General features: G+C 54.6%; 1 protein-coding gene across 1 annotated transcript in view; it reads right to left on the reverse strand.

Moving 5' to 3' along the window:
• Nucleotides 1-2054: 2054 nt before the first annotated feature.
• The window catches only part of KCNQ4 (potassium voltage-gated channel subfamily Q member 4), a 55585-nt gene continuing 42953 nt past the window's right edge, over nt 2055-14686 (reverse strand). The window contains exons 10-14 of the mRNA XM_023221580.3: nt 9399-9619; nt 7605-7704; nt 5639-5770; nt 2955-3084; nt 2055-2432 (exon numbers count right to left, since the gene is read on the reverse strand). Of these exons, the coding sequence (XP_023077348.1) occupies nt 2220-2432; nt 2955-3084; nt 5639-5770; nt 7605-7704; nt 9399-9619 (796 nt within the window). The 3' untranslated portion in view covers nt 2055-2219. The remainder of the gene's footprint in view (nt 2433-2954; nt 3085-5638; nt 5771-7604; nt 7705-9398; nt 9620-14686) is intronic.

A 14686-nucleotide genomic window follows, 5' to 3' on the forward strand; every position in this document is an offset into this window, starting at 1 on the left:
GATGCAAACTATTAGGAAAGTGGGGCCCACTTTTTACTGGGCACCGTGAGAGGTCAGCCTGCCTGAAAGGAAGGCTTACAGGAAACAGAGTCCCGACATGTTTAAGCACCTAGATCTCACTGTGCATGAAACCAAATCTATCCCCTGGACTTCTTAGTTATCTGTGCCAATAAGTTTCTCTGTGTTTGTTTAAACCATATGGGGTTGGGTTTTTGTTGTATACAACAAAGAGTCCTGACTAATCCACATCTCCTTGTCCCCATCCCCAAACCAGGAGCCTCACCTCACAGCCGCTGAACAAAACCAAGAACAATCACCTCCTATTGAAAACTTTAATGAAACCAATAAGTTAATAAGTTAACAAAGTGAGGTACTTGCATATCTGAGAACCGAGTTGATGGAGGAACCTCGATCATGGAAGGAAGGAGGGCTTCTTCCCATGTCTCCTTGGTCATAGGGTGATCCCATTCTCCTGGCCTTCTCCACAGCTGTCTCTGAATGGGTGGAGGGGTGGCTTTCTGGGGACAGTGCAGCGCAGGTGGGGTGAGCCAGGAGAGGCTCCATCCAGGGTATGATGGTCACGTGCAGAGGGCAGGTTGGGGCAGAGGCTGGGCACCATGGACTGAGCAAGATCCAGTCCAAACCCTGGCGCTGGCGCATGCAGGTCCCCAGCATGAGATGCAGGCAGCGTGGCCTCGGCCCCTTGTTCCCACAGAGGCTTGCCATTGGTCCACTACCCCTCACCTTCCTGCCACCTGCATTGGCTTTGCAGAAGAGGAGCAAAGGGGTGGGGATAAGAAAGTGTTCCTGGGGTGAATGGGGGCTTATCGCCGGATGTGGGGCTGCCAATTGAAGAGAAGTGGGGTATGGAGGGAGGGGAGACAGTGCATGTGAAGCCGGATGCATGGTTGGTATAGCTATTAGATGCATTCTTATTCTGTCTGGGAGTAAGAGTGACTAGGAAGGCACAGGCCTGGCTAGAAGCGGGCCTGGGGTCTCTCCAGTGGTGTCAGGCCTGGGCTCGAGTTGTGCTGTGGAGACAGGGAGGTGGGCCCTTGGGGACAGGCAGAGGCAGTGGGTTAGGGCTCCTGGACCAGAGAGGAGATCTTCTTGAAGAAGGAGAGCAGGTAAAGGTCTGGGTGGGGCCTGGAGAGCTCTCGGGTTACTTCAAAGCTCCTTCCCCTGCTCAGATGGAGTTGGGGGTCTTCCTCTTAGTGGACATCACCCTGCAAGGCCAGTCTGCTGGCATTTGCTGCAGAGGCCCAGGAGCGGCTGAGTGGCTCTGCGCTCATGTCTCCAAGTGTGTCACGTCATTGCATGTTTGAGAGTGAGAGGCTTTCTCCCTGTCTGGAGAAACTGAAAGGCTATGTTTGTGTGATCATCCACGAAGCACTGTCTGGGAATTTGGGGAGGAAACAGAAACTTGTGTTGACTATGAGTGGTGTCTGGAAGGCCAAGGAGGGGAGTGGCCACCCTGGGAGCTGACACTTGCAAATGGCAAGAAAGGCCCAGGCACTGCCCTTAGGAGAGGGCAGGGGAGAACAGGCCCCATGCTAGGAGGGGAAGGAGTGATAAGCCAAAGAATAGGGACAGGGTGGTAGCCAAGCAGCCTGAGACCAGCTACTGCTGGGGGCCCAGCTCCCAACGAGGGAGGGGCAGAGAGACCCCATGGGGGTCCCCAAAGTTGCATATTTAACATGGTTTGTATATATGGTGCCCACCTGCCTTGTGGCAGGGTCCTGTGCTTTGTGGGTACCTGTGGGGGCACCTTGGCCCACCCCCAAGTGGGGCGGGGACTTGGCGGGAGGGCTTCCCTGCTGTGTCCGAAGGGTGGGCCAGAGACCTCACCTTGCATAGCTGGAAGCTGGGTCAGGGCCCAGGGCCCCAGCGCCCGCTCCCACTCCCGGGGCTATGCCCCTGCCAGGCGGGCCACATCGGGCCTTGATGGAGTGGGCAGGGCACTGGGGGGCCCAGAGGCCTCGGGACAGCCGCTGCTGCCGCCCTCTGGGCGACCTGGCATCTCACGCTCCTGAGGTGGGGAAGGGGCGCTGGCACCCACAGCAGGTACCATGCCCACCCAGGCAGCTCAATACTGCATGTGGCCTTTCTCCCCGAGAGGGAGTGAGTTCAAGTACGAGAGGAGTCCGGAAGCCTCAGAGGGCGGTCGGAGCGCCAGGCCGCGGGGCTGGCCGGGTGCTGCTCTGCCCCTGAGAAGTCCCTTAGTCCATGTTGGTGCTGACCGAGCGGGAGATGCTGAGCGTCTGTGCGGAGACGGAGATGTCCTCGTGGTCCACAGGGCTGTGGTAGTCGGAGGTGATGTCGGGGTCGAACAGCGGCACTTGCACGGTGCCCAGGCTGGCCGAGGTGCCAGAGCGCAGGCAGCGCGAATAGAAGCCCAACAGCAGGTCCAGCTTGTGCTCGATGGACTGCACCTGGGGATGGGGCGCAGCTGGGAAGCGGCGCCTGGGACCGGAGGGGATGCGGCCGGGGGCGGGGCTTGGGTCTCCGGGCAGAGCCTAGCTGGTGGAGTGGGCGGGGCTTATCTGGGAAGCACTAATCCCGCTTGGAAAGGCGGAGCTTGGCTAGAGAGAGGAACGAAGCTGGGCACTGGCGCATAACCTGGGGAGTGGTTAGGTGTGATCGATGGGGATAGTCCGCGAGCTACAGCGACAACTGAGAGGCGGGGTCAAATAGAGTAGGAGGATCTGAGGTAGGCTTATCTGAAGCTTATGGGCGGGCTTATGCAACCTGGGGGACGGGGCTTAGCAGGAGAGGGCGGGTTTATGGGCATGTCTGGCGGCGGCGCCTGGGGCTTCGGCCGGGGAGGGGGCTCTCAGGCCATCTCCCGGACGCTTGGGCTGCGGCTGTGGGAAACACACCCTCCCCGTGTCCAGTCACCGCGGCCCCCAGAGCTTCTTGGTATGGCCAGCTCGGCCACCCCATCCTACACTCACCTGCTTCTCCACCTTGACGACGCGTCCCATCATGCTGATTTCATCCACCATCTCCGCGTCGGAGGGCCCCTTGTCGCCCTTCTCCCGGGCCTTCCGGTCCCCGGGCCCCCGACCCACAATTTGGTCCACCCTATGGGTAAGGGAACCATCAGAGGGCCCGGACACACGCCGCCCCTCCCTTCCACAAGAATTCTAGGTTGCCTGATGAAGGAGAAGGCACGACGGCAGGGTGGGGGAGGGGGGGGAACAGGTAATCTGAGGGAGGGGCCATTGCCCTGCCAGATGGAGGCTGAGTTGGGGGTGGAGGGACTAGTCCCTGCTCTGGGGGTTCCCCATTGGTCAAGCAAAGGCACCACACACAAACCTGACAAGTACAACAACCGCCTGGTGAAAGGAATGGAAATGGTGGACTGGGAGGCCCAGTGCAGTGGCGCATGCCTGTAATCCCAGCATTTGGGGAGGATAGGGAGGGAGGCATCACTTGAGTCCAGGAATTCGAGACAGACTTGGCAACATAGCAAGCCCTCCTCTCTACAAAAATAATTGTTTTTTAATTAGCTGGTCATGGTAGCTCATGCCTGTGGTCCCAGCTACTCAGGAGGCTGAGGCTGGAAGATGACTTGAGCCAGGGAGGTCGAGGCTGCAGTGCGCTGTGATTGCACCACTGCACTCCAGCCTGGAAGACAGAGCGAGACACTATCTCAAAAAAAAAAAAAAAAAAAGATGGACTGGGGGAAAGGGAAGAGGATGGGAGGAGTGGACACATGTGGGAATGTGAGTTTTAAAGTGGGTGGACAAGGCTAGAACTGATCTCACCTTATTTTTCTGCTCTCCTTTGCAGCAAAATTCTTGAAAGTGTTATCTCTATCCTCTACCTCCAATTCCTTTCCTCCCCCTCTCTCTTAAACCTACTCCAATCGGGCTTTTACCCATGCCATTTCACCAAAATTACTGTTGTCAGGCTCCCAAATAACCCCATGTTGCTAAATCCACTGATCAATTCCTGTCCTCATTTTACTTGACTTACTAGCAGCACTCCACACATCGGATCACCCCTTCTTCCAGCAAACCCTTTCTGCACTTGAAACACCACCCTCTCCCAGTTCTCTTCCTACTTCCCTGACCTCTCCTTCACCGTCTCCTTTGTTAGTTCCTCCTCTGTCTCTGCAACCTGGAAACACTGCACAATCCAAGGCTCACTCCTGGGACCTCTATTCTCTATTTACTCCACTCACTAAGTGATGTCTTCAGATCCATAATTTTCAATTCCTCTACATTTTTGACACCAAATTTTCATCTCCATCCTGTACTTCTGCTCTGCACTCCACACTTCTCTACCCAACTGCCACATCAACACTCTGCTTGAATGTCTGGTAGGCATCACAAATCCAGCACCTCCCAAATCTCCTGACCCTAAACTTTCTCCATTCATTGCCTTCTCCATGTCAACGAATGGCAACTCGATTTTTCCTCTTGCTGAAGCCAAAAACCTTAGCTTCATCCTTGACTGTCTTCTTTCTCTTAACACTGCATCAGAAAACCCTGTCAACTTTGCCTAGAAAATGTATCTAGAATCTGACCACTTGTCCCACCTCTGCAGCTGCCACTCTGTTCCAAGTCTCCCCACAGTCTCATGCGTGGAAGTCTGAAGCAGGTTCCTCATTGGTCTACCTGTGTCCACCCTCACTCCACTAAGTCCATCCTCAACACAGCACCCAGGTTGATCCTTTTAAAAGACAATTCAGATCTTATCAGTCCTTTGCACAAAACCCTCCAGTGCTCGCAGCTCATCCTGGATTTTGCAGGGGCCTACAGGGCTTTACACTCTCTGAGTGCTGTTAGCCCTCTGACCTCACCTCTTACCTCTCACTCCAGTGCAGCCACACCAGGCTCCCTGCTGTGCTGAAGCCAACACTCCAGCCACTTGCCCCTCTCAAGTCCTTGGCACTTGCTGTTCCTTCTAGAACCTTCTCACCTATTTAAAATTGCAAACCGTAACAGCCTGACCCTTATTTTCCTCCTTAGTATTTATCGTCATCTGATATATTCTAATTTTACTTATTTATCACTTCTTCTCCTTCCACTAGAATGAAGGCTCCATGAGGGTGGGAACTCTGCTGAGCTTTCTGCCATATTCCCACAGGCTGGCAAGTAGTAAATGCCCACTGACTATTTCTCGAGTGAATAAATGAATGAGTGGGCAGTGAAAATGCAGGCCAGAAGAGGAGAAGGGCAAGGTGCAGGTGATATGGGTCTTGGGCTGAGGATTCTTCCTAATGCTGGGTCTACCGGAGGAATGTGGGAGGATTCCAGAGGCAAGAGGTGGGCAGTGAGGACAATTTGCCTATTCTCTTGGGAGATGGGAGGCCAGTAATTATTTTAGGCTGATTATTTTAGGACCAGGAAACAGTTATTCTAAACAAAGCCCCCAAGGCATATAAGTCAATAGGGTTTGCACAGAGGACCCACCACACAAAGAAACTATGGTTGGGTTGTTTTTCAGCCTTGGGACGGGTGCTGTGTCTGGCATCAGGCTGGCACTGCAAGCCAGGGATCTCCTCAGTTTAGAAACTCAGCTGCACCAGTGAGCCCTTGTGGGTGCTCTGGAGCTGGCCTCAGACTTCATGCAGGGCTGGGGTCGCTGCCTCCCTGCCCCTGCCTCCCATCAGGCCTGGTGCACCCACCGAGTTTGCAGGCTCTTGATCCGGCCCAGCATGTCCAGGTGGCCTGCTGAGTACTGCTCAATGACGTCCTTCACGTCGTATGGTCGCAGTGTCTCCTTGAATTTCCTTTTGGCCACCAGGAACTTGAGAATCCTGTTGGGGGAGGGAGCTCAGAGGGAGTGTCCTGTTCGAGCAGGGATTCCTTCCCAGCCCCATCTCCATCTATTTGCTATCCCCTTGTCCAGCACCAGGGCACCTCCTGCTGCGTCTCCCAGCCTCTCCTACCTCCAAGTAGCAGAAACACGGATGAGGTGGAATGGGGTTAATCCACCAGCCAGGGTGGAGGATGAGCTTCAGAGCACCATGGTATGAGAAGACAGAGAGGAGATTAGCCTCGAGAAGGAGGCTGGGGTGTTCTTTGAAGAGCCCTGAATCCCTGGCAGAGATTGGGCACTGGGACATTGTGGGGCAGGCACATCAATTACTCCATTGTTGTTTTTTTTAAAGAGATGGGCAGTCTCACTATGTTGCCCAAGTTGGTCTCGAACTCCTGGACTCAAGCAATCTGCCCGCCCTGGCCTCCCAAAGTGCTGGGGCTACAGGCGTGACCCACTGTTCCTGGCCCAATTACTCTGCTTTAGCATGCTGGCTCTGCCAGCCTATGTGGAGAATACCCTGGATGGGCAAAGGCGTGGGTAGGAAAACTAGCTTTAGGGGATGGGGAAGGAGATATGGAACAGCTTGGAGCAGTTCAGGGGGTGGGGCTGAAAGCCTCCCTGGTCTGAGTCCAGGATGATTCCCATGGCTTGGGTGACCGAGTGGATGGTGGTGCCACTGCCTGAAATGGGTACCGACCCAGGAAGAGGAGCAGGTTTGGGGCATGCTGGCTGAGAGGTTAGTGGGGTGGCCAAGGAGAGCTGGCTTGGGTGAGGGGGCAGGTCAGGTACTATGTTCTCAACACTGGGCACATGGAGGGGAAAGAATGGATGGGTGAAAAGGGGCAGAGGCCTCAGACTCTGGGGGGATAGTGGGGACAGGTCCAGCTGACTTTGATTTTATATATTTATCTGTTTAGAGACAAGGTGTCACTCTGTCACCCAGGCTGGAGTGCAGTAGTTTAATCACGGCTCACTACAGCCTCAAACTCCTCACTCAAGCCATTCTTCCACCTTAGCCTCTCAAGTAGCTGGAACTACAGGGGCACACTAACATGCCTGGCTAATTGTTTTATTTTTTAATTTTTAATTTTTTTGCAAAGACAAGGTCTCACAAGCTGCCCAGGCTGGTCTCAAACTTCTGGCCTCAAGTAATGCTCTTGCCTCAGCTTCCCAAAGTGCTGAGATTACAGGCATGAGCCACCATGCCCAGCCTGACTCTATTTTTAAAAGGAATACAAAGAAAAGAGGTTTGTGGGCAGGTGTACAGCCAGGGAAGAGAGTGGGGAGCCCAGAAAACTAGGAAGTTGAGGGGGTTTCTGGAGCTAGAGATGCAGGCTAGAGATGGAGACTAGGCCAGGACTGCACACCAAGGAGCATGGAGGCCAGATCCATGCCTAGGCTGTGGCCCAAGGGCTCAAGAGACCCTGGTCCCTGCTTAACTTCTGAGGCAGGGGGACAGCCAGTAGAGCAGGGGCTTTCAAACTTTTTTGATCAAGATCCACCATAAAAAATACTTTTTTTTTTTTTTTTTTTGATACAGAGTTTCACTCTTGTTGCTCAGGCTGGAGTGCAATGACACTATCTTGGCTTAATGCAACCTCTGCCTCCCAGGTTCAAGTCATTCTCCTGCCTCAGCCTTCTAAGTAGCTGAGATTACAGGCGTCCGCCACCATGTCCGGCTAATTTTTTGTATTTTTAGTAGAGATGGGGTTTCACCATGTTGGCCAGGCTGGTCTCAAACTCCTGACCTCAAGTGATCCGCCCGCCCAGATGGGGAGCAGCAGTGGGTGGCACACGGAGGGGGTGCTCACCTCAGGCCTCAGTCTTACCTGACGGAGCGGATGACTGTCTTCACAGCAGGCATGACGTCATCCACCGTGAGCTCACACTGGTAGCCCTTCTCCTCTGCTACTTCCTCTGAGGGGGCCTCTGAAAAGGCAGGGATGGGGCAAGTGGCCCACAGAAGGGGCCACTCCCAACCTCCCATCCAACCCCTGTACGCCAAACCACCAACAGAGTGTCCAATAGGAAGACAGAGGCCCAGAAAGGGTCCAGAACCTTCCTGGAGGCTCTTGTGTCTCATATCCTGCCCCCGCTCCAGGGTAGAAAGCCCCGCATGCCCATCTGCCCTGGTGGCCAGTCAGAGTGAACATCTGCCTGGTGGCTGGGTGGGAGCTGCTTTAGGGCACAGCTGGTCTAGTCCAGGGCAAGGTTGTTGCACAAAGCCCTGGAGGAAGCCACACTGGTCCCACCTTGCAGAACAGTGAGCCCCAGAGATAAGGGGTTTGATGGCACTGCATGTAATCATGCACACAGTCTTCTCCTTCAGCTAAGATGGAAGGACACCCAAGCCGCTGGCTCCCTGGCCCAGCTCTGCTACTACGGAAGGCCCTTAAAACAAAACATTCTTCCCCGAATGACAGAAGCTTCTCTGAGGCTAGTGCCCGTGTTGCACAGAGAGGTGATGTTCTCTTCACCCCACAGGAGCAGCGGCAAGAACCTGGACAGCTTCCAGGACAGGGAAGGGAGGTCCTGGGCACCAGCCATGCCCAGGCTTCTATGGGCAGCACCTCTCAAAGACTGGTCTATGGGGTTCTGTAAACGCTGAGGTGTCAGCCAGGCAGCATCTTGAGGGCTGACACAGCACAGGCAGAAACAACATGGCTGGGTCTCCTCCCTGCCAGGCCAAAGGGGGAGCTGTCCCCATTCCCCATCCTCGTGCACTCACCCCACCTCTCCCTACCCAGGGGCCTAAAGTATGTCGAAGCTGGGAGAAGTCTTCCAGGGGGCTTGGTCCAACCCTCTCATTTTCCTGAAGACGACACTGAGGTAGTGTCCTGCCTAAATCACAGTGCAAGTCTCCAGCAGAGCCAAAACTCAAAAAAGTGACATCACCAGGTCCACAGTCTCATATGTGCAGCCTGGGCTGCGGTGAAGAGGGGTAGGCAGAGGGCATGGGCTCTGGCGCTGAATAGGCCTGCTTGAGGAGAGCAGCTCTGCCACTCACGAGCTGAGAGATCACAGTGCCTACGTCTGTAAAGTGGGGACAAAAACAGAACCCACTTTCCAGGTCGCTGGGAGAAGTAAACAAGATAAGCCAGTGTCGAGCAAGTGCACAGTCAGGGCTCATCAAGGATGCATTCCTGCCCCTTCCAAAGTACGTTTGTGTTTAGCTATTTGTTGAGCACCTACTATATTCCCAAAAAAGTCTTCTGTTCACCTTCCATGGATTATCTCATTTAATACTCACAATAATCCTAGGAAGTGGATGCTATTATTGTTCCCATTTTATGAATGAGAAGAATGAGGCCCAGAAAGATTACATCACTTGCCTAAGATAAGTGACAAAGCCAGGATTCAAATCCAGGCAGCCTGGCTCCAAAGCCTATGCTGCTAACCACTATGAAATGCCACCCTCCACGTGATTCCCAGTCTGATGTCCATTTTATAGCAGAGCAAATATTATAATGTCCATTTTACAGATGAGAAGACCAGTGCCCAAACACGATCAATCAGTTTCAGAGCTGAGACGCGAGCCAGATCTTTCTGCTCCCAGCCCAGACTGTCCCCGCCCTGCTGCCCTCAGTCCGCCCTCGATCAGTCTCAGCCCCCCGGGGGCTCACCCTCAGCAGAGGTTCGGGGTTTGAGTCTCAGAGATGCCCGGAAGCGGGTGCGGTCATTGAAGCTCCAGCTCTTCTGCACCTTGGTGGGGCTGCCGGCCTCACCAACCTGCTCACTGCTCGGGGAGGTGGGCATTGTTGGAGGTGCCAGATGCTGCTTGGAAGGACCCGTCCGCCGCTGGGAGCTGCCCATGCGGATGCGGTCTTTGATGCCCATCCGGCTGCTGGCAGGGCAGGCAGGTTGGGAGAGAGCCAAGTTAGCCAGAGCTGGGGGTGGGGGTGAGTGGGGCCAGCTGACTTAGGACTTGGGGGTGGCTGTTAGGTCTTGATTCCTCACCAAGCAGAGACTTCTTGGGATGGGACAAGGATGTGGTAAGGGAGGCCCTGACTCCTACAAGAAGCTGATTCAGGGTCAGTCGAAGCAAATCCTCTCCCCACCACCCACATCCCACCCCTCATCACCCCGACAGATAAGGGACGCACAGGAGACAGATGTCAGAGTGGAAGGAGTGGGAGAAATTTAAAAAAGAAGTCAGAGACACAGACAGGAGGATGTGGGAGCTGGGCCTGGCCCAGGTGAGTGGGCAGAGGGTGGGGGCGGTGACCCCTTTGGGCACAGACAGGCTGCTGAGGGTCGGAGGCTCACCGGGCCATGCACACGGAGGTAGGCCTCCAGTCCTCTCTGTACACAGGGGCAGGCTGTGTGGAGTCGAGGGGGTGTGTGTGTATGTGTGTGCGCATGCACACATACCTTGTGCACACACATGTGAGAGTATGGGTGTACAGGCACTGGTGTGTATACATATGTTGGCATGTGTGTACATGTGTCAATAGATATTTTCGTCCATTCCCCCACTGCTGTGGCTAGCTGATCCCACAATTGTCAGGTCAGGGTTTTAGGGCCTCGTACAGCTGGGCAGGCAGTGCACTGCAAAATAAGGACTCCATCACATAGACTTCCATGCAATGGTGCCCTGGAGGTGTGCAGTGTGATGGCCTACTGAAGGCCTCGGCCCCATGGGTCTAGCTGCTGGGCCCACGCATATGCCCAGGCCATGCCTGGTGCCTGCCCTCCCAGTGAGGGTCTCTATTTGATAACCTGTTCTTCTGTGTTCTCTCCCACCTAAGTTCAGCCCACCTTGATTGACATCCTGCCTGTGTGGTCTTGGATCCCCACTAAAGACCTACCCCCGATACTGCCTACTGAGCTCCCTGTTCAACAGTATTTACACGGTCTGTGTGCATGTGAACACATATGTGCATGTCTACACATGCACTCAGACTTCCCTTCCCGCACCCAACTCCCCACCACATTCCCCGAAACATTGGAGGAAGACAAGTTAGCAGAGGCCTCACTCCCCAGGACAAGCCCTGATTAACCATGATCTGGTAGAGTAACTCTGTGTCCAAGAGGTTCAAGGACGATGTTATGGCTGTTTGGGTAGGACCTATGCAAACATCCTCCATCCCATGCCCTGTGACATCACCGCTGCCTTCCCTGCTGTGGTTTGCCACTAGAGATTCCAACAGGTTCAAGTTCAGGTTCGGGGGGCCCACCCCAAACGTCTGGGGCCCCAAATCAAGAGAGCACCAGCCAGCCTTAGAGGAGACCTGAAGTGGGGCAGGCGTTGGGGGAGGACACTGTGTCACCTACTCTCAGAGGCTTTCAGATCAAGGGTTGAGCAGAGAAGAGATTCTGGTTTCGGTATTGGGTGGAAACTGGGGTCTCCCATGCCCAGGGCATGGGGTGGAGGGGGGAAAGCCAAGGTGCTGAAGTGAAGGAGACCTCGAAACCAGGGGCACCTTCTGGAAGGTGGCCAGGATGTAGGGCCATCCTTAGGGGTGGGGGCCTCTGCCCAGAAGGGAGAGGTTAATAGGTCAAGGATGGGGGCCCTGCGGATATCAGAAGGACAGGGACAGTTCCCACTATCCAGCATGCTCTCCACCGGCCCAGGACTCCATCGACACATCCCAAAGACTCCAGTCAAAGTTTGAGTTGGCTCTCCCAAACTTTCCTCTGCAGAGCCATTCCTGCAGCCTCCCTCATGCTGGCAAGCACCCTCTACCCTGCCCGGTCCGTGCAACCCCTTCTCCTCTCCTCCATCCCTCCAAGGGGGAGGGGAAGAGTGGAGGGTGGAGAAGGCCGTGACACTTTGGCCAAGGGCCTGGAACTCCACATCACTGCGCCCAGCACATAAGGCACCAATGGCGTTCTGGAGAAGAGGGTGACCTCCCTGTCACAAGAAGTAATGCAAGCAAGGCCGAGCTTGCACTCAGCAGGACTTATGGAGGAAGGAGTTGCACTAGAGACCTTGAAAAGTCCCTTTCCAGCTCTGATTCTGTGATGGTTGAGGAAGCTTCCAGTCTGGTTTGTGGGGTTCTGAAAGTTTCCAACCAGCCAGAGGCCCTGAGCTCCTTTTTAATGCAAGAAGGCACCGTTCTCCCAGGAGTGGGCCTGGATTCCAGTTCCTTGGGTAGGGCCCAGAAAATGGCTCATATCAGCTCCTCTGAGTCTGAAAGCTAAAAGAAAGTGGAAGGAAACCTGGCACACAGTGGGCACCAAAAAGCTCTTTCCCCTCTCAGGCTCTCAGAATGTGCAGGGACCCATCAGGCTGCCTTAGCTCTTTCAGCCCGCTCAGCCACTGTGTGTGGTGGGCTGTCTTTACCATCCCTATTTTATATACACGGAAAGAGGAGAGAAGATTTGGCCAAGGTCACAGAGCTCCTATGAGATGGAGCAAGAACTGGAACCCAGCCTTCTCTGACTTCAGAGTCTGTATTCTTTTTCTGGGTCAAGCAATCAGGATAGGGTATACAGCAGTGGTTCTCAACTGGAGCAAGTTCCCCCACTCAGGGGACATGTGGCAATGTCTAGCAGGTAGACATCTAGTAGGTAGAGGCCAAGGGTGCTGTTCCACATCCTACCATACATGTGATAGTCCCAAGCCACAAAGAATTATCTAATGTCAATGATGCCAAGGTCAAGAAACTCTGGCTAAGGATCTGTTGGTGCCCTGGGAGAAAGATGGGGTGGGCTTGACTGTGGCTGCCCTGCTGGGGACGCCCAGGCTGCCCTGCTGGACCCAACCCCTCGAACTCACTTCCACAAGGACTTTCTTTAGGGCCTCATGATTTGCCCTCCCAGGGCCACTCTCACTGGGGAAACAGAGGCAGCCTACCACTTCTGAAGCCACATATGGCTCCTCTTCAGGGACTATGGAAACAGCCTCGCCACTGGCCTCTGCCATGGCTGTGTCCTTCCTGTCCACACCCTCCGCCATCAAAGGAGGCTTGCAAAGTGGCGGGCCTGACCCAGAGACTCCTTAGCTCAACCCTTCAGCTCAAACCATTGCCCACAGCCATGGTTTCTAAGCTATGGGTTTTTGTTTTTTTAATAGGTAAATAAGATCTTAACTGCTGAACATACCAAATCAAATAAGGCCAACATTTATTGGAGCCAGGTGCAGTTTTAGTGGAAGCAGACCCTATTTACATCTGCATTTTACATCTGAAGAAACTGAGGTGCAAAGGGGTCAGGTGATTTGCCTAAGGACACATGAATAGTGGGTAGTAGCTAGATTGTGGTCCAGAACTCACATTTCTAGGAAAAAACACCTCTCAGCAGAAGCACACATGGGCAGCCAGGAGCCCTGCCACTCATCTCCTAGCTCCGGGACCCCAGAGGCACCTTTAGAAACCCAGGACTCCATGAACTCAGGTTGCCAAGCATTCCAACAGGGCGACACTCACACTGGGCTTTTGGTTCTGCATGACCCAGCTCTGCTCCCAACCTTAGCTCTGATGTCCAGTCTCAGGGGGGCCAAACTGGGCTGCCAGCTTTTTTCCCCATGCTGCGCTCCCTCTCGCCTCCTTGCTTGGGTCCATGCTGCTTCGCTGGCCTGGAATACCCTCCCTGAAACCCACTGCTTTTAGGGCTTCCTCTGGGTTGTGTGCCTGACCCGGGCTCCACAGCCCCTGTGCTTCCTCCCTTTGTTGCACTCATCACACTCAGCTGCAATTACTCTTTGCAACTCTCCAAGGACGATGTTTTATTCATCACCATGTCCCTAGTGCACAGAGCAAGGCCTGGCACAGGGCAGGTACCAAGGAATGCCATGGAGATGCAGCTAAAAGAGCTGGGGTCCTGGAGTTGGCAAAGGTGCCAAACCCAGCTCCTTCAGGCATCTGCTAGGTCCCCAGGTGGGCAGCAGGGAGACAGAAAGCGAAGCCCAAGGCCTGGCAAAAGTCAGAGTGAGAAGGACCCTCAGAGGGCCTCTAGTTCAATCTGCCCATTCCACAGACAGAAAACTGAGGTCCAAGAAGGGAAGCAATTTGGCCAAGATCACAGAGGGCGTCAGCAGCAGAGCCAGCACACATCCTTAAGGCTCCTGCACGTGCCCCTCCTGGCACTCTAAGCCCATGCCCCTGACCTAGCAGAGGCATCCCAGAAAGGCGAGGGGTTCACCGGGGACCCAAGGCAGACGGCAGGCGGCAGGCACATGCACCTTGTCCTTGTTCCATCCTGTCTCCTCTCCAGCCCCCAAATTGGGTGGGGCAAGGAGGAGTGGGGATGGGAGGAGCAGGCGAGGGGGTACCTCGGTCTCCAGCTGGCGTGGATCCGAAAGAAACTCCGTTTATTATTAAACATCTGGCTGGAAGGTTGAGAACAAGACACGAACAGAGGTTAGTGGGAAAGGGCTGTGGGCAGAGTGTGGGGAGCTGCCGGGATGGGGCCGGCCTCCGGTGGCTGGTGGGAAAGAAGGACTCCCACCTAAATCATCCTCCAGCCCCATCGCCAGAACGTAGATGTTCTCAAACTTTGCATAAGGATCCCCTGGGGAGCGTGTTACATATGCAGAAGGCTGTGTCTCTTCTCCAGAGATTCTGATCCTGTGGGCTTGGAGACGGGTCCAGGTATCTGCATTTCGAGCAAACACCCCATGGGATGCTGATGCAGGAGGTCTGGAGGCCGTGGTTTGAGAAACTCATCACAAAACCCTAAAGAGGAGAGGTGCTGGCCCTGGCAATGCTATCCCGCAGGAAGTCCTGCTCCTTTAGCACCACTTCCTGTGAGCACACTTGGCCCAGGTCCATCCCCAAGCACCACCAGAGGTGTGGCCAACTGAGTGTGTATATGTGTGTGTGTTTTTCGTGGAGGGGGATGTCCTGGCTGGTGGTCTAGACAGCCACAATTAATGATACGGCCACTGGGCCTGAGCCTGGTGACTGATCTACAAATCATAGCTCAGCCTCCTGGGGTCCCTGGGAGAAAGGGCCACTTCACTACCATC

Source organism: Piliocolobus tephrosceles, chromosome 1 (assembly GCF_002776525.5).
Source record: "Piliocolobus tephrosceles isolate RC106 chromosome 1, ASM277652v3, whole genome shotgun sequence".
Lineage (NCBI taxonomy): Eukaryota > Metazoa > Chordata > Mammalia > Primates > Cercopithecidae > Piliocolobus > Piliocolobus tephrosceles.